At 37.7% G+C, this 21,496-nt stretch overlaps 1 protein-coding gene across 1 annotated transcript in view; it reads right to left on the reverse strand.

Moving 5' to 3' along the window:
• The window catches only part of pdzrn3b (PDZ domain containing RING finger 3b), a 73,901-nt gene that overhangs the window by 5,769 nt on the left and 46,636 nt on the right, over positions 1-21,496 (reverse strand). The window contains exon 4 of the mRNA XM_056751309.1: positions 453-706. Within this exon, the coding sequence (XP_056607287.1) occupies positions 453-706 (254 nt within the window). The remainder of the gene's footprint in view (positions 1-452; positions 707-21,496) is intronic.

Consider the following 21,496-nt stretch of genomic DNA (forward strand, 5'->3'; position numbering starts at 1 on the left):
ATCAGATAAACATTATATGAAAAACACTGGACCTAAATCTTTAAGTATTAAAAGTAAAAAAAGAGAAAATGATGAGTCCTCAGTAACCCTGACTTACTTATATGTAATTCAGCCTAATGTATAAGGGACGGCAGGTCACTGTTGTGCTTGTATGATTTGTTTCACCTTTTGTTCAAAAGACACTTTATTCCTGTATGTCATCGAGCTCAGACAATATTTATATAGTTCTTCTCTCATACATTTCATACATATATACATGTAGATATATATGTATACTTGATTTATTTGGAAAATGGAAATGCAGTGTTATTTGATGTTGTGCTCTGGGCCAAAACCTTTGCCAGTGTAACAAATATATTAAAGTCTAGTTGTGCTGGTGAACCAAACATAATCCCTAACTCCGCTATCTAAACGATCTTGAGTCTGCATTCTGATTGGTCTATTGAGCTCACCCTTCTGGCATCAGGTATTGCTCGAGGACATCCACAGGTGTGGAGGAGGCAGGTATCTTGCTTAGGGCCATGATATGTTGGAAGGTGATATCCGTCTGGGTGCTGATGTCCATTAGCTGTGCGTCTCCGTTCGGGCATGCGGGTTTGGGCCTGGGTGCCCTACGTAGAACCTGTACCATGATGGGTTCTTTAGCAGTGCGGAAGGCCTCCACCGCCTGGTCGTGTGTCACCTTGGATAGGTCCTTGCCATTGACCTGATGAAACAAACAAACATAACATAAACGTTAAAACCGATATTAGAACATTTATATTTATAGTTATTTCATATCTAATGTTGGTGATTGGTAAAGATTTTACCATTTTAAAATGTTAGAATTTAAACATATCAACATGCTAACAAACACTCGGAATGCCTTAACAAACCATTGCAGATGCCTTGGCAACCGCCCACAAACCCTGAGCATCATAGCCACAGATACACATGCAAGCGTCTCTTGCATTTCGCAAGACCTTGTAAATAAAATCTACTCTACCGTAAACAGTTAAACCACACCGTGATCACAAATTCCTTGAAATTGCAAACCGAGAGTGTAAAAGCATTAAAACCATCCGTTAAAACAGAATAAAGCTTTCTGGGGTCAGAGCTACACTACAAAAAACAAGAACATAAATAAGAAAGCGCTCTATTGCTAATTAATCAAGGTCATTACACAAACTCAAAGGGGGGGACTTATTTAGTGAAGTAATTTAGTGGCGAGGCCACCCTGGAAGACGGCGGGTGCGGTTTGTTAACATTAGGAAATGAGTATGAGCTCCAGGGGAAAAACATTGACACAACAATTAAGAGCGGAATTCTGCTGATGAGGGTGGAAGGAATGAGAAACAAGAGGTTTCAAGCAATCTTTGAGTGCAGAGAAACAAGGACACATGAGGTCAGAGATTCTAAAAATAGACACTTCAATGAAACTAAACAGTATTGAAGTCGCATTAACAAAATTAGAATTGATTCCTGACAATACTTTGGTGGTTCTACACTACCACATTACTTTTATATTGTACTAAATGATTCGGCAAAGTGAAAAATCTCACAGAGGCCATTAAAGGTGCAGTTTGTAAAAAATGCGCTAGAGGTCGCACGATCGAAACAACAACAATGCCGCAGCTTGGTGACGCTGTGAAGGGATGTGGAATGATGGTATCTAGTCTTCAACTCCACCGCTGATGGCCATCAATCAGAAGGGGACGAGAACTCATGTTAGCAGATGAGGTAACGTTATATAATTCTTGCAAATAATTGTGGTCCAATAAGTGACTGCTCGAACTACTTCTGCATTTGTCCACGACACTGTTGTTTCTACGTCAGTAAAGGCGGTAACAAAGGGGAACGCAGATATGACGTCATTGATAGGCGACTGCACAGCCCCGTGTCACTGTTTAGAATGGCGATTTTCTCACGATTTACAAGTAGTTGGAAACATTTGAGATATTGTAATAACTCAGATGAACAAAATGTATAACACTGGCTAAGTGGCTTTTGGATATTTTACTGCAAAATTGTTACAAAGTGCACCTTTAAATGGACCTTGCATTATATTTACATTTTTCATATACTCTAGATTTCATCCATTTTATCCAAAGTGACTTAAAATGAAGAATACAACAAAGACTATTATTGTTCTAAATCCCAAAGCTCTTTAATTGAATTGGTATTTAATTGTTAGTGTGAGAAAATATCACTCATAAAAGCTGGTGTTTACAATGTGTTGTTTCAGGCACAGACCAAACAAAATATCCAGTACAAGTGTTCTGGAAAATGTTAGGCTGATGTGAAGCTAAACCTCATTACGATGTACAAAGCACAACAGTCTATGTTAGCGTGACTGCTAACAGGGTGTTTGACCTTGAGTGAACCATCTCTCTTATCTCAGAGCTTACAGGGCTTTACCCTCAATACTCGTCTCAACACACAGTATTTCCCATTTGTTCATTTTTGATTCCCAGACAGCTTTGATAGGATCAGTGCTTCAGGAATTCACATAAGCAAAAGATGATGACGAAATTTACGGGATAATAAGAATTTGTGTGACACAATGTTTGATAATGAACAAATTTAAGTAAATGTTGTATGCACACATACACATATTCTCGCTAGTGAAGCCAATTTCTTCTAGAACAATGCTTTTTACAAGAATTAAATAGACCACTTTCAAGATGAAGGGCCGATCCCATCTCTACCCATTATCCCTACACTTTCTCGATTCTCTTTTGGTTGGAGGGGTAGGGGCCATATAGCCCTTCAAACAAAGATTTTTCGGGACCTCACTTCAAACAAAGGGGAGTGAAATTTTCCAACATGGCTGTTCATGCGACTATAATGTAAGCCTTTATTTTAGCATTAATAAGGCTTCAAAAACAAATAATCATCTTGTTTATGTTAAATTTAATGTTGTGTTCAGTCTTTTGTCTTGAATACTTGAAACGTAACGTATTACTGATTACTCCATCAAACCCCTGTCAGTTCATCCCTGGAGCCATTGTACAGGTCGGCCAGGTTCCTTGCATTAAAGTTAACTTTTTCAAATACACTCGTGGCTCTAGACCTTACATGTTAACATTTAATCAGATTTTTTTCTCGTCATTGTCAAAAAGCAAACAAAATGTGCTACCTGGTAATGCGGTCAGTGGGATCTTTCTGCCTCCACCTAAGCTCCGCCCACAAAAACGCATCACAATGTTTACTAACATTAAAGGCATCTATAAAATAGAATTGGGATTGGTCTAGCAAAACTTGAACACTTCCGTTTTTTTATGTATTATTTTGTTTAAATCTTACATATGTAATCTAATCTAAAAGACATTTGTTTAATACTTTGATTTCGTTCTGTTGGTTGTGTTAAATGTTTGTGCAATGCTAAAAATTTGAAACTGGAAGTTCTGAACCATTGTGGACCAGCATTGTTATGTCTTCTTAAACGGTCTATAAAGCTTTTATTCAATTGAAAAATGTTGGGCATCCTATTAAGGTGTGTCACAATATACCAGTATTGACAATAACCTGTATTTAAATCCATGATTTTCATGTTAACATACAGTGTTAATTCTACACATATGACAATATCGTTGTCACAAGAACAAAAGATGGTTATAAACTCACTCTCTCTACTATACCTAGACTCAAATTTTAAGTGTAAATTTTGGCCATAAAAGGAAAAAAAAAAGAAATAAAGAAGGATGAATTTACAAAGATATTGCGATAATATCGTTACAGCTGTTTATTCTGGTTGTGATACCTCTAAAGCGAAAATCTGATATTGTGACAGCCCTACATCCCATAGTTTTGTTCTTTATATAAAAATCAATTGTGAGAAATTCAAAAGTTTTAATTCACAGGCTGTTGGATTGTCAGATTTTGTAGACAGGCAGAAATGAGGGCACACAGGGGAGCTGTGTATTTCACCATTAAAGAGGGAATATGCTAACCAATAACAGAAAAAGGATTAAAAAGAATCCCAGCCTGAGGGGAAACTGTAATATCCAATGACCAATGGTAGGATGGAATTACTTTTTAATAATTGTACATGTCCTAAAACCATATTACTCCATGATATGACAAAGTACTATATTCAAATATTCATGTGTTAGCATGGTACATACCACAAAACATTCATGGGTAAGGATGCTAATAGAGTTATCACTGTAGTTATCATTTTTGGTGTAAACGGCCTTTACCATTATACAATGTTGTGCACCCAAAATCATTATGTTGTATCTAAACATTTTTGTAGTACTTATTTGTACAATAAATCAATAAAACTGTTTACAGGATCTTTGCAAATTCTTTTTCAAATTGTTAATTTTAATTAGTTCCTATAGCTATATCTCTATATAGATTTCCAGTCAGAATAACAATCTAACACTATCCCTTTCTCTGTTCGCCTGCTTCTTAGACACGAGTGTGTAGGAATCCCTCTCCTCCTTGTAGCCTGTGACCCTGAAACAAAGCCCCGACCCTGGTAACGTTCTGCCCGACTGGCCCTTCACTGGGTTTTCCAGCCTGAAGGAGGAGGCCCTGGGTCCCCATTCACTCATGTCACCTCTGACACGGCTTGTAACCGCCTCACTGAGGAGCAACACACCAGAACGCTGCAAACAGAGTATCTTTACCCTCTGTGTAACACAGACCCACTGGGACGGCCCAACACGGCTGACACATCAACTCTTCCGTGAGGGTTCCATTGACCGACAGAATCAATATTGACACAGAACATAGAAAGACACAGTTTGAAAAGTCAATTCTGAAGCGTCAACAATATGTCTAACTTAAAACAACATCAGCTATACGTTTTACATCACAGCGCATTTTATAAGAGATCGCTTTAGAATACTTGATTCTGATTGGTCAGTTGATACCTTGCTGAGAAATACATAGCACCCAATAGAAACCATAAAAAATTCCACTGGAAACCATTACAATACAAAAGCTTTTTTCATTAAATCCATTACAAAAGTGTGTTCTGGGCATTATTCCAGTAGGATTTAACATCCCACCAATAGAATGCAGTATACCAGTAGACACCATTACAGTTTCCAATACAAATCCCTTTAAAACCATTGGCTACTGGTATGTGGTGGATTACATTGGTGGGATATTAAATCCTACTGGAATAATGCTAAAAAAAATCATTTTGTAATGGTATTTTATAATGGTATTTTAATGGGAACCATTAGAATTTCTATGATGATTTCTATTTGGGTTCTATTGTGTTCTTTTTCAGCAGGGGATAACATCACACCAACAGAACCCAAAACATTACCAATAGAGACCCACAGCTTCAATAAAAAACAATAGAATTCCCATTATAAGCATTAAATCCTTTTCTGTAATGATTTCTATTATTTTTTACAACAGTGAACATTTGATGTTTGACAGTTTATTCCCAGAATCCCTCAAAGAACATACTCACTATGTGTGATGTATTTAATTCCTCTTTTCTTCCAAACCTAACAGCCCCGAAAGCCGCGACACAGTTTGGCATAGCTTGTATTGGTCTTTCAATGTCTATGTATGTGTGTGTGTTATTTCTTCAGGATCAGGAAGAAAAACCTCATGTGAAGTTTGAAGAAAGAACAAGGTTTCTTTTCCTGACTAAAACACAGCAACGTTTATACGCCACGACATGCCGTCTCAGCGTGGATAAAGCCGCAAACAGAGGCAAACTAATGCCTGTGATAAACATGGCCGCCTGCAAAGATATGCTGCTGTTTACTCACTCTTAATCCTGTTTAAGCATGAGACCTTCTGTTATCCAGTGAGGATCAATAGTGAGAAGCTAAATCACTTTCTTCACGGTTCCCGAGTTCCTGTTTTCCTCATTAATGAGTTATCTGTCACTTTTTGCTGGAGAAAATAATACACTTCTTCACTTTCCCACAGTTACAGATTCAGATGTTAAACGAACAGTTTACTCAAAAATGTCATGATTTCCTTATCCTCAAACTCGTATGACTTACTTTCTCCTGCAGAACACGAAAGAAGATATTTTGAAGGATGTTTGTAAGCAAACAACATAGGACCCCATTGACTTCCATTGTATGGACAGTAAACCACTGAAACATTTCTATAAATATCTTCTTTTGTGTTTAACAAAGATAATAGTCATGTACAGGTTTTGAACAACATGAGGGTGAATAAATGGTGAAAGAATTTCTCTTTATCGGTGAACTATCCCTTTAATTACCTTACTATCGTTGATATTCATAACCAGTCAACAGTTCCAGCAGGTTCAAACTTTCCTGCTATCATGTCTAATTCATGACACAACACGGACACCAGGGAAACATGTAGCTATTCAACCACCAACATGCGCACACATTCCATTTATCCTATAATCGTGTCCCATCACATCCTACAGAATAGCAAATCTCCTGAGTGGAACCCTGTAACGCAAATTGCGATTTAGCCTCTTAGCATCGGGTCAATTAATGTAATGACTTTGAATGAAGTCATCAGGAGATAAAGGTTGCAGTGCTTTTGTTTCACAGATCCCTTCATATAATTATAAAACAGTAAAAAGGAGTTGATCCCAGTCAGCAGAGAAAACGAAAAAAGAGCTCAGAGCGAAAGCAGACATAATATTGGCGACAACAAAAACAGTCGGGACATTTTAATTGAGGAAAATCTGATGCATGTGTGCAAACAAAGCTGTCTGTAAAAAGATGCAGTCGCACCTGTGTTTGTCTGTCCTCGTACAACACACACATCTGTGCTTGACTTATGACGACTAATGATCTAACAATGCTCATCTATTCATAGTCTGTCACGAGCCACAGTGATCCATGTATCATGTCATTATATTAACGTGATGCAGTAATAATATCACACAGCATATGTCTGACCTAACTCAATTTATCTTTATACTATGAAAGCAAATTGTGTAAATGCCAGACTTAATTTATGTCAGATTTTTCATTTAAGGCACAAAGAAAAATTTGTTTCTACATACAGTCCAGAACATTAATGCATGATGTGTTGCTTCAATTCAATTCAATTCAAGTTTATTTATATAGCGCTTTTCACAATGTGTATTGTTTCAAAGCAGCTTTACAGGGGCAAACAGGAAAAACAGAGAAGTTAAAACACAGCACAGTTCATGGTATTTATACAACGAATAAGATCATTCTAATAAATAATATCTAATATATTTTTATTGAACACAACATGTAAACATTCACACTGAAACACTTTTGTAAAGAGGAATGTTCCAAAATTTCTCCTGACCGTTGTGCAGGTCTGATCTGCAACTGTAGGAAACGTTTGGTTGAGGTTATTGCTGCCAAAGGAGGGTCAACCAGTTATTAAACCCAAAGGTTCACATACTTTTTCCACCCTGCACTATGAATGTTTACATGTTGTGTTCAATAAAAACATGAACAGTATAATGTTTGTGCGGTATTAGTTTAAGCAGACTGTGTTTCTCTATTGTTGTGACTTAGATGAAGATCAGAACACATTTTATGACCAATTTATGAAGAAATCCAAGTAAGCCCAAAGGGTTCACATACTTTTTCTTTCAACTGTGTATATATATATATATATATATACACATAATATAAAACATGTTATCTCTTAAATGTGTCTGGTTATGTCTATAAGGAGCTTAAATAGTCCATGTTGTGTCTTTATCTTTCCCATTTGCTATGTCAATCAATACTATATCCATAACATTTGTTGTCAATACTGACATGTTATGTCTGTGTTTCATCTGTATCATGTGACTTACATATCTGTCATGTTCCATCCATGATGTCTCCAGAATGACTGCTGGCCACCTGCTATAGTGTCAAGCAGCTGTGTCGACACAGAAGAGAGGACCTAATGGTGATTTAGATGACTAGACTGTGCTTCGCCATTTCTCCTAGGCGCAAACGAACTGCTTCATTTGGTGTTGCACTTCCAAAACACTTTGTGATTGTGAAAGCAGCTTGGTTAAAGAAACAAAACTTTATTTACCCTCCAGATGTTCAAAACCTGTATATGACTCTTTCTTCTGTGGAACAAAAAAGAAGATATTTTGAGAAAAGTGTAAGTGGTTTTTGTCCATACAATTGAAGTCAATGGAGGATAATATCATTTTCGGCAGAAGAAAGAAACTCATACAGGTTTGGAATGAGATGAAGATGAGTTAAGGATGAATTAGCATTTTCGTGTGAACGTCCTTTAGTTATCTTCAATTATTTTTGGTTGGATTTATAAATACAGCTAGAGACAGAACTTTACAGCAGCAAAAATAAAAAATTATTAACACATGAGACAGCTTTGGAAAAAAAAGGTAAAAATTGCCAATGGTGGAAAATCCTAAATGCATTATCTAACATTTATTTATGACTAACCTAATCTGAGTGCAAGTTTCACCTGCTGACTCTGATTTCATACTCTAATTAAAAAGAAAGTCTCATATGTGGTGCAGACAGGCGCCGCGACCATTACCGGCCACTTCTAGTAAGATTAGGAGCCACAAGGCTGTCAAACACCGTCTCCACCGGTCAGCCAACATCAGGACTCATCAGGGACAAAGGAGCCTCCATCTCCACATGGTGCATGTCTGTCCCGCTTTGAAGCTGAGAGCATCGAGTTCAGCACAGTTAGAGACAGATCAAGTTTACTAAGGGACGGCCAGGCGTACTCGCGCCGAATCCTATCTCGCTTCTAATTATTTTAACTGAAGGGGAAAATGACCTTCTCTCGACCTGCAGGTTTGAAGGTCCGGAGAACTAATTCTCTTCTCCTCTGAGTGTTTTTAAATGGGGCCCCAATGCTGAAATCAATAGGCTGAACTGCTGCTTTAAAAGGGTTTTTTGGCAAATGTTCCTTAGTGGAAGCAAAGCTGTTCTTCCATGATAAATCCTTGGCATTAGAGTAAAAACGGGAAGGAAGTTTACATCTGAGCCTCATTTAAGCCACTGAACATTCTAGTTAGTAAATGAACAAGCAACAAATTATGATTGTGAACCGGTTTCATTTATATAAATTCTTCAACTTTCATCACCTGAAAAATGTGTTATGCCCTGAACCACGTCTTGTCTATGACAACATTTCTATGTCCATGAAAACTCTCTCTAGAGGGTTATGTGAAGAAAAGGCATCCTCCTGGATCAGTTAGTCTCCGGGGAGCTTTGAGAGACGTGATAGAGCGAAACGGAGAGAGATTGAGAGAGAGCAGGCACAGTGCCAGATACCCTAATGATGAGGATCTGTGTTTAGTATATGGGGATGGGGCCTGTGTGTATGCCATCCGATTCACCGTGGTAAAGGTGCAGACTCACTCTTGTCCACCTACGGTATCTCTCTCTTAGAGGCTGTTTACATTCTCACACTCAATGCCAATTCATTGGAAAAATGTAATCCCACGTCAGGAACAATACAACACAAAGACACACGTGTTTGTATACGCACATGCTTTAAAGAGGTCACTTGGACGCAAGGGTAAACGGGCGCCCAGGGAAGGATGAGTCAACAGATCGCTTTCACACTTCAAACGAGTCTTTCACTCTATTCATTAAAGGCCCGCGACTTCCTGCCGCCACTCAGATCTTAATTGTGAGCGATCCCAACGCCGGCCAAGAGTAGACCATTACTCCACAAACAACATCCCCCTCCATCACATACTCCTCCTCCAGGACAGCCAGACATCACAAAGACATCATTATTTGTCTGTAGTATCTATACCAAGAATATATATGAGTTTATTTCCAAAAAGAGATTTCAAAAATCTTGTTTTTTAATTGTGCCTTCCAATCAATTTCAATCAAACTGCAGTTGGTTTGTTTTGATTCAGGTCATAATTACTCAAAAAATACAGCTAACTAACACAACAAAAACATGATAAAAATAAAAACATGATTTTTGAAACATTTTAACATGGAGTTTCTGTAACTTTTGCCTCTATATCGCCATCTCTATGTGAAACATAAAATCGCAGGTTACTTTAATTATATGCAAAATTATACAGGACAGCTTAAGTCATTTTGCAAATGGTGGTAAGGAGTATGTTTTTTTAAAGTATTAGTTCAATTTGAAATTTTTGTTTATTTGTAACAGAGAAAAATTTAAGTGGATCAGAATAAAAAAAATCACATCTCAAAATTGACTTTTCAAAGGTTGAGCAACAAAGAAAAGAGCAATGCGGATACATGGACTGTGGCCTCACAAAATGTAAAAAAATGATTAAATGCCTGCATCCATTACTTTAGTGTAATTTTCGAATCTTTGCTTGCGGTAGCCCCGCTGGAAAATGAGAACGGCATGCTTGGTCTCCTTTACCAACAGCCTGTCAATCAAACCTAACTGACAGCGACCTGACATGTATAAAGGACTCGCGTGATGGCCCCAATATGCCTTTGTGTCTTCTTTTATCCAATTTTCAACAGGGATTTGAAAAGGCTGATGGTTCCTTTGAAGCCCATCGCTGTCTGTTGGGTTATTAACAAACAGAGACCATTTGCTGTTGTAGTACACAAACACAGAGATATATAGACTCGGCTCTTAACAGGAGGAAAGCTTTTAGTCCTGCTTTCACACACCCCGAGCGATCAAAGCGGAGCCTTCAGAATAGCGGCCTGTGTTATCAACAGCTAATACAGAGAAACATCCTCTATAGAAAATTGTAAAAGGAGACGACGAAGTGGCCACTCATTAGGTCTGCTGAAAGCATCCTTAACACACCATACAAATACAATACGCATCTCTTAGGGGTTGAAAAAGTTCTAACAATGTGGTCGTACAATCTGGGCCTGCTTTTATCCCCCCCAAAAAAGTTGTGTGTCAGCACACAATAATTTATCAGGAATTCTATAAAATTCCTTTGTTTATAATATCTACAGGTGAGTGAGTTTTCAGTCAAATAGAAGACAAAAAAGAAAGTGGTCAAAAATTAGAGTTGTAGCTTTTTCTTGTTAAATTCATCAATATCTGTAAGTATGTAATGATTTGCACGAGAAGAACAGTGTAATATCAGCGCCGCCCTACTGGTTTTAATCTGCAGACGATATAAATCCAGACATCCTGAAGTTATAAGCGATCACACAAACCAAAAGGAAATCAAATTATCACCAGACATCAGTGTTAAACAGTGACACTGGCCTCAAAACAACAGTGTTAAACATATTGCACAACATGGATGTGTGACAAGTTCAAAAAACCCTACATCCATCTGATCTTATTATCTATCTTATTATTCCATTAATAATTATGACTAACTATATTAAATAAGAAGTAATTGGACTAAAAACATAACTACACTGGGTGAAATATGGAAATATGAACTGATCTGCTGGGTAAAAATAACCTATGCTTGACCTAGAATTTACCCAGAAAATGATTCATACTTAATTTAAAGTGTATACAAGCCAATATTGGATAAAAAAGATTCACAACTTTTGGAGCATTAAACTGATTTCAACAATGGACTTAACTCTTTAGTAGACGTCATTAGCAAATGAAAACCTCAAAAAAACTTTAATATCAGAAAATAATGCTAATTTAAATAGAAACTAAAATAGAAACCAAATCTAAATAACCTATTAGCTTTAAACGTTTTAACATACAATCATACTCTAAATGTTCTTCCTGAATGTTACAATGATGCTTCATTCACTCAAGACACATCACACTTGCAATCTAATTTAAGCAACCTTAACCACAGTCTTAAAGCTCAGGACTAATTCAATCACTTCAAAACAACATTAGGTCCACGCTGCAACAGCACTCATACCCAAATATAGCTTCTGACAAGACAGATCAATCCATAACACTTACAACTAGAAAATATCCAAATGAAAATCTAAATGTAGGGTATCCGATATTTGCATCAACCAAAGAACAACAAAAAGAAACAGCATAAAAGAGAAACTTTACACATTATCTCAAGTTCTTCTTTGTATCCCAATCACTAATACAACACTAACAAAAAAAGAGCAGTTACCTGGCACACTTCATACAGTAGTTTGTACTGCTCTGGAGGTTTCTGAAGAGTGCAAACTCTGCATCCCATGATGGACAGATCACACCATCTAGTCAAACTCAGCACGCTTCCTCTCTCTCGCTCATTCAAATGCGCACCTCTTTCTTCTGTCTCTCCCTTTTCAATCTGTCGGATTCATGTAAGCTTCCCGGTGACTTTGAGCGTCTGCCTGGAGGTCTGTCTCAGTCCCTCAGCATTCTCTCTCTGGATTTCCCCGTCTGCCTCAGCTGCTTACCCAGGGAACACGCTGCTACTTATTCACGCCCACTCATGCATATTAAGCAGCTGAATATTCATAAGGGGGCTGTCCCATAGCCCCCCAAAGACTAAATGGTGAGTTTTAAAGGTGCATTTAAAGCCGGTTAAGATGAATTCATTACTCGGATGCGGAAAAGCAAGACGTGCCTACATATACAAATATCTTTCTGGACATTATGCAAATCTTTGTAGAAACAAGTCGTTGAAACAATTGTTAACACAACAATAGAGAAGCACTCATGCAATAAATGAACCAAAGCCTCTTATTCTGCGATAATATCCTGAATGTAGACATGTGAACTGTATAAACAACTTACAAATCAAGACAAAACATCTTTTTTTGGTGACCTTTGTACACATTAGAAAAAAACGGATAAACATGTCAATCGTTGGGGTCCATTCTTACCTAATAAGTGGGCCTAAAGCCAAGCAAACAAATCCACAGTCCGAACTCTTTCTTTTGCATCACGACTGATGCACAACGACATGGTGATCTTGGTCTACTGCTCATTCATGAGTTTCCCTTTAGGTCAACGTACTTGACAATAGGGCACCTCAGACCTGGCATGGAATATGCCCGCTACCGTGGTGCCACTCAGCCAACCAAACATAAATGTCAATTAGGGGAACACTGAACCGTGCTGAGGTCACCAATCTTTATTCACTCGAAAACTATGATACTATTTCACACGCTGATACATGCCTACAACAAGACGCTCTGTACAAAAATCCCAGTTTGTGACATACGATATTCAGATCAACTTCAGATGGACTGCTAGCATCGTCGCGGAGTAAACAGTGGTTTTTAGAAGTTGTGTGTTTTAAAGAATTAGACTGGACATTTGAGTACATATTATATAGATAAAAAGAGAACGACAACACATCATTTTAATGAGCAGTCTTCCTGGCAGTACACTAAAAGCAAACCAAACAAAGCAAAATCAAAAAGTAAATACAAATATTTTAATATTGTTTTTGTCAACTCTTTTCGTCACAGTATTCATATATAATCAGATTTTGAGACAGCACTATGCAGGTCCAACACATGAGATTCTTTCGTGCCGCGACAGCTGAATGCCCATCCACATTCCAGGTCTACAACCACATGTTTTGCGCTCCAAAAATATCAGGAGAGCCCAACTGGCTTCTCGTGTGACATGCAGTTATCAAATGAAAAAATATTATTTCAGACACGGGTTTAAACTGCCTCTGCCCACCATGAGCCATCATCTCATTGACTGGGAATGTCTCACCAGGGAGAAACAAAGGAAATCATCTGGCACATCCTTTTTGACCTGCGTCTGTGACATGGGCATACATAAGAGCCGGATTATCTGTATACACACGTTTATGTTCAAATTGGCGGCTATGGTGGGATTTCCTCACGCAAGATGTTTCCAGAAGATACCTATCGGTCTCAGATTCCTGACATTACCCAGCTTGGTGGGGTGAGGCTCCCAAAGGACCGTTCTAATTCCAATACCATCATTCCAGTACCATGCAGTCATCATTGACATCATCTGTTTAAGCAGAATCTCTGATTTCTGAACGCATGATGGTCTAGAATGGCTTAGATCAATGATGTTTTCAAAGCTCTCCAAACAAAGACTCACAAGAGGCAATATGTGGAGCAGAAGATGAGGGAGTGCTTTATTAAGGCAGAGTGCCATCATTTCAATGACTTTCTTTCATCATCTTTATGCTTCTAAAATCAGTGCCTAGAGAAACTATTCAGTCTTGATAGAAATCTTTGTGTGTGTGTGTATAGATTAGCTTATGACCCACCTAAGGCTGAGATGATCGAAGAGATTTTCAGACCTTTGACTCATCTCACCTGAAGGTAGAGGATTACTATATAGGCAAGCACAACAAAATCTCACCCACTTAAACTGTACACATACACACACAAACAAATAAACAATCACAGTAGTCAATCATAGTGTCGTCAATGCTGGCTCTAAAAATATATAAAATGTTTATGCACCAAGACTGCAAACGTTAACATGCACTTATTAAAAATCGCAATCGACGTTACACTAAATACAACTAATGCATTTGTGTACTTTGCCATTAAAATCACTTACTTTTGAGTTCACCAGATTTTGAGAACTATGTAATTTTGAAAACTCTTTTTTTCAAAAACACCTACGTACAAGGAAAAACAGCGTTTAACCTTAATGCATAAGGTTTAATTGTATTAACATATGAATGCCCTTAAATTTAACAGAGTAAACAAATGTACTTCATTATAAATAAAAAATTCACAATTCATCATTTGTACCCATTGACCCATGTACCCTAATATGAACAAATTAACAACAGTGCTACAACAAACAAAACCCATTAGAGTGTTGTAACCACATTCGTCATGGTACCATTCTGTTGCCGTGCCAACGCTGTACCCTTCCTGCATCCCTGGAGAACTTATTTAGACAATTATACAACTTCATCTCTAAATTCTGAGAACCCCCCCGAAAAGGCCAAAAATTGATCATTAGTGTTAGAGGGACTCATTTCTTAATCCCAACAAAAGAAATGGCCCGAGTCTCAGATAATGATGTTTGGTGGGGTGTCAGAGCGGCCACACGGGAGTTGGAGGAAGGGCCGTCGAGGAGGTGACTTGACAGAAGCGGGGGGACGGAGGCTACAGCATCCCCACTTTAATTAAGATGACACAGACAATGAGAAAGCAGTGTCCTCCTGCACTAAGCTTGAATGTAAACATTCATATTCATTCGCTGTTCCTCCAGATGTCTCTCTGAGGCCCCATAGGACCCAGTTTAACAGTTGTCTGTGTCAAACCGCCGCAACGGGGGGCCAAGTAGATCTCACTTGCATGTCCCCTTTGTTCAACGCACTCTTTGATTTCAGCTCTCAAAGGATGCATCAGACTAGGGAATGGCATATATGTACACACTTTTATGGATGTAATAATGTGCAAATGACATTAATTCATCTTTGTTCTAATGTCACACAGTTCATTGCAAAGCAATGTTACATTGATAAATTAACATTGCTCACAGTTCTAGGAAGATATCTGCAATTCAAATGGTGTAGCAAACCAGGCCCCCAGCAGCACATTGGAGAATACTGTACTTATAAAACTCTATGTTGGGGATCAAAGTTCAGTCCAGGTTTGGTTGGGAGTTAATAGAGTCGTGCCCCGGCATTTCTAACACAGTACTGGGCTTAATGTCACGCTATCAGTCTCCCCATCTGACAGATTAAGCTCTAAGAGGAAGAGCCAGAGAGAGATTTGGAGGTGCTCATCAGACTTTTATAGAGTGCTAGAGTTTAAAGAGCGGGAGACCCTCGATCCGAGGACAATCTCACATGAGAATGCTCAATGCCCATCACTGAACCATCAGCTGAGAGAGTGAGAGATAGACAGAGAAAGAGAGAGAGACAGAGAAAGAGAGAGAGACAGAGAGAGAGAGTATGATATTCAATGTGTGGTATTGTACTTCCAACCCTAAAACCTTGTTTTCATACATGTCTTACAAAATATGGCACGCACACCATCTCCGGTCCATTCCAGGAGAGTCTTGATGAAAACCTCATGTATGTGCATCAAGGATTCTGGAGAATAAGCTTGAATTCCATCCAGCTACAGAAAGCGAATCAAACCTCTCTTCAGAAACTGTCATGCTATCTCAAAAGAGCCCCGAAAAGCAAACCTGAGAGCATTAAACACTGCCTACGTTTTGGAAGGATTCTAGAGCAACTAAGCCACATAAGTTGTAAAAAAGGGTTCGAGGACTCGCAGTAAATGAACAACTGACAGTGAAAAGCTGTCAGGCTCCAGGTTGAGCGGATAAAAGCGGATTTAGATGTGAATAAATTGGCAGAGGTGATGACAGAGGTGGGGCTTAAGGGAGGTGAGTTCATTCTCCGTCTATGACTGGCACATCTAATATATCTTGGGCCCTGGCTGGACTCCAGCTAGCAGTCATCTGCCCTCGCCGTACAAAGAATTAACCACTATAATAAGGGCATTAAAATCACGGCCTAACCTTTGCCACAATAAAACCTCTCACTGCAAACCCAAGCCTAATAAAATAATATTTACGGTTCATTATCTAAATGCCATGACATTCCTTTATGGGGCTAACTCCCCAATGTTTGTCACCATCACTATTAGACTGGATATTAAAAGATTTCATATTCAGTCTGTGGCTCTTGATACGGCGGGAGAGAGGCTTGGCATTCTTACATAAGAGTAGCCTGTTCTGGATCAGTTTTACAGTCTGTTTTAGAGTCCAGGTAAACGGTTAAATGTGATTACGGGACAAATTTATAGAATACATTCTATAAATTGCATAGAATACATATGCAAAACCTGTTTAACTCTAGTATCCACTATCATTAAATCTAAGTTATTAGACTGTATTATTAATAATAGCAAACAATTTTGTTAAAATATTTACTAATATTTATAATTAATATTACATTATTATTAAAAACTAGTGTTGTCAAAACACTTAATTGCAATTAATTATGGCTGTCAAACAATTAACGCGATTAATCCTATCCAGAATTTTTGTTTACATAACATTAATCTGTGTTTAGTGTGAAGGACAAACACATACATGTATACATATTTGGGAAATATTTACATGTACTGTATTTATTTATATTTGCAAATCATATAAATGATATATAATTGTTTACACATTTTTACATTTTAAATACATATTTAAATAATTTTTTCTTAAATTTATGCATGCATGTGTATGTTTTAATAAATTTAAAATGAATATGCACAGTAAACAGACATATATTTCGTAACCACAAACTGGTAATAAATAATCTGTAGAGTTCCAATCATTTAAACCAACCAGGCAATTTCTAAGAGATAAATCCTTACCTAAATCCTTTTGGGATTACAACTATACAATTCAACCCCGATTTACTCATTTCGAAGTCAAAAAAGATTGCCAGATGTTGTGATACACTGAATTGCATATGTTGTGTATGCGGTTGATCTAGGTCATGATTATTTACAACAATGTATATCTTTTTTTCACTTTTGTAAAAAAAATCATGGATCTTTTCAATTAGATGGGTAGGTTGAGTTGTTTAATAAGAAATACATTTTGTTAGGGTAAATCAACCAAGATGTGATGGTCATTTAATGAAGGATTTTTTTTTTATGTTTGGCTAGAGGTAAAAGAAAAACACAACGCTGAGTTTAGAGGATGATTTCAACTGGACCAGCACATTTCCTTCCTCTTCCAAACATCAGTTCTCCACACACAACACCATACAATACAAACCTTGTTAGCAAGTCGATCTAAATTGGATAACACATCCAAATGAAATCAGATAACAATCAAAGTGCAATTCATCAAATCTCCACCTCTGATGTGCCACCATGTATTGAAGCCCAAATGTCTGGAGGTTTAGGTCTCTAATCACGTTAGCATACATGAAAAATACATTTGTAACAATTGGCATTATTTAACGTCTCAGTTTCCCTTCCAGAGTGCAGTTTAGCCAATCTTACATTGACTTTCTTAACAGCGTGCATGGAAAGGTTCAGGCTGAGTTGTGTATGTAGAGAGGATAATGATTTCTTTAAAACAGTTTAAAGTTGCTATTAAACTCTCTTAATAATACATTTTAATAAAAGCACCGTGCTAATGATCTGAAGCTGCGTGTGGTAAAATTAACAAGTAAAAGGCTTAAGAGCGACAAATGCTAATCAATGCTGCCATTTGGGAGCGTTTGAGTGTATCTGTTGTTCTTCAAAATCTCTTTTAGAGAGAAACCAGCGACAAAGAACCAGTTTCAAAATTAGTGAACGCCGCAGTGTTCCCTTACTCCAGGTTATTAGTGTGGCTCTATAATTCCCTAAGAGCTGTTTCCCCCCCGCACAGTCACCGAGAGCTGGCTGTTTGTTTGAAGATAATTTTACCTCAGGCTTCATATAGCCCCTCTTTCTGGGCTCAGAATGGGGGAAAATAGATGTCTAGGGCTTTTAAAAAGACCCCTGGTCCTATAATTTTCATCCAATTCAAACTTGATTTGTGGTGAAGTACTCAGCAAATGCAGTCATTACGGAATACAATACTACGGCTCAGCTAGAGGGGCATAAGAATCCATTAAGCGGGAGAAAGGAGGAGTGTCTTAACCATATTTTGCTGCCTGACAAAGAAAGAACGAGCGGGTGAGCAAAGGAGAGAGAGAATGTTTTGCAAATACAGAAATGAGCATCGTACCTGCCGCACAGCTGCAAACACATTTCGAAATAGTCAATCGCCTAAGGGCGGAAAATTCTTTACCGTCTGCGTGCAAACCACCAGACAGATATTGGGCTCTGTGTGTGTGTGTTTTGTACAGTTCTTACAGTATTACACAAATCAAAGGGGACAATTTATGTCAGAGATAAATGTAGGTATGTGTTCTACCAGGCAAACTAATATTACACAAAGACCAGAAAAGATAAGTACTTTTCACAAGACTAAATCTAATAAATGAAAAAGAAAAAAAGAGCGACCATGTTACCTGTATTGTTATAAGAATCCCCGGTGCTAAGACAATATGTATTTTTATGTTTAAATAATTATAATATATTCTAATATATAATTATCCAATATAATATATTACACAAAAATACATTTATATTATATAAAATTATAATAAAATAAATATACATCAAATATAAACAAGAATCGAATTGATATATTAAAAATACATATTGAATATTCACGTAAAATATGTAAAAATAATCCTAAAAATGTATTTTCTGTACTTAAGTAAATCAAAGTAATGTTAAAAAAAATCTATTTATCTTGCACAATCTTTTGTCTGCAATTTCGGCCATAATTTTTTCAAAAATTTTGAGAGAGCGAGATCTGAGAAGAAAGTAAAGTGATAGTTTGTTTGACCTTCTTTCTTTTGCAGATCACAGAAGAAGATATTTTGAAAAATGTTGGTAACTGAACAATGGTGGTACCCATTCACTTCTTTTGTACAGACACAAAACCAATGCAAGTCAATGGGTAATGCTGTTGTTCGGTAACCAACATTCTTCAAAATATCTTCATACAGTCATACAGGTTTGAAATGACAAGAGTCATGTAGTAAATGATGACAGATTTTTCATTTTTGGCTCAACCATCTCCTTAAATAATGTATGGCACAGACACCTTGCTTAGCTTCCACCCATAAAGCCTCAAAGACAGTTTAAAACTGTTTTACGACCAAAACTCCAACACAGACAGTTCCTCACACAGCCCTGTCTTTCTCTTATATTAATCACACCTCTGTCTCTCTGACTTTTCCTTCTCTAATGGAGTCATGTTCACTGGAGCAAATCCTCTCTCGGCTCCGAGGCTTTTCTGTCACATGTTTTCAATTACGATTGCCAGAACACACAAAGAGAACCAGTGCCGTAATTCAATAAGAACACAAAGGGAAGAGGGCAGAAGGAGCCCCGGTTATTGTCACCGCAACGGGTGAGTGACAGTGGCCGTTCTGCATCTTTCTTCCAAACCCCTTAACAATGAATCCTAGCTTTTTACCCGCCATTCAAATGTTGACACCGGGACCCCGTAGGACTCTCAGGGGTTGCGTTATACGTGAGGGTGTGGGTTGATGTGTGCTAGGGTAAAGAAGAAAGGGTCTTTGACTGTGGCCCTTCCAAAGGGCCGCCTATTAAAATAAAGATGCACACTTTGCAGCTGGCCTCTCACGCAGTCAGTCTGTAAAATAAATTACAGATCAAATTTTAATACCAATGATTTAATAAGCAAGCAAACAGAAGATGTTGTGTATCTATAGCAGTTTTCTACCAGTATAATTAGAATGGGTCATTCAAACAAGTGGTTAATTACATATGGGGTTCATCCTTTTATTGACTGGGAAGGTGTGTTTTTAATCTACTGAGTCAACCTCACTCATCTGCTTCACAGGGTACCCCAATTCCCTTTCTCTGTGGGGAATGATGAGCGCTGTTATGTTCATTAACATTAGTGTCTCAGGCGTGATGTGGCTTCATTACTCTGAACTTTGCTTTGATATTTCAAACACACAGGAAGAAAAGAGTGCTTAATTATCAACAATCTCTAGATACACGATGCAACTCTCACAATGAAGTATAAAATGGAATCTGCACCCCGAGATAACTTTAAAAGGAGAGAAATGTCTGCTACGAACATGTCAATATTTCAGAAATGTTCAGCAACGCAATACAAAATCCACTTTCCGCACTTTAGGAACTGCATAGCAACACACTGGCAACCAACCAGCATTGTGGTGGGGAGATTTTCACAAGCAAACACCAATGTCTTGAAAATTATTTTATTCTTATATTCTTTAGTAGATATTTCATGAAAACAATCTTTTTCTATTAACGTATTTTTATACCCAAGCACAGAAAAACAGAAGTTAGAGTGTTGTCTTATAGTGGGAACCAGTTGCCAAGGAAACTGTGCATCAAGAGAGTGGATTGCAAGGAGGTCTATATACTAGTAACTCTACATGCTTTAAAAGAAGTGCATTTGTATATTTGATATCTCACTCATACTGTATGTAGAACTGTTCCTTCACATAAAAAGCACCCTATATGAGAAGACCATTCGACTAAATGCAATGGGTGCTACATAGGACATATAAAGAAAGACTTAAGTATACTGCGTTTTTGTTGATTTGTAATGCTATTACATTCACATTTAGTCAATTAGAAGACGCTTTTATCCAAAGCGACTTACAAAAGGTAACAATGGAAGCAATTGACAATTGGAACAACATAAGGACAGCAAAAAAGGATAAGTGCAATAAAACGGGTTTCATATAGCCTACTAGAATACACAAAGCTAAGGGTTTTTTTTTAGGATAGAAAGACAAGAAAAGAGATAGAAGTCAGATCTGATCGGTCAGGTGCTGACGGAAGAGATGTGTTTTCAGACGATTCTTAAAGATGGCTACAGAATCTGCTGATCTTGTAGCAGCGGGCAGATCATTCCACAAATGTGGAACCGATCCATAGAAGGTACGTGAGAGTGACTTTTTTTATCTTTTGGGGATGTTATCTACCTATTATAGACGAACTCTTCATTGTTGAATCGGGTTAAACAGGACCGCAAGTTTAGGAATCATAACAGTGCATTAGCAAACAGCTACTGTAAGCAACAGTGCTCATGGTTGCGTCACAAATCTACATGGCCACCTACAATTTACAGTATTTAAAAACTGTACAGTTAGGGGCCGTTCACACAGACATGTCTCAGGAGTGTTTTTTTAAAAAGTGAAGCGTATAACACG

Source organism: Triplophysa dalaica, chromosome 6, assembly GCF_015846415.1.
Source record: "Triplophysa dalaica isolate WHDGS20190420 chromosome 6, ASM1584641v1, whole genome shotgun sequence".
Taxonomy (NCBI): Eukaryota; Metazoa; Chordata; class Actinopteri; order Cypriniformes; family Nemacheilidae; genus Triplophysa; species Triplophysa dalaica.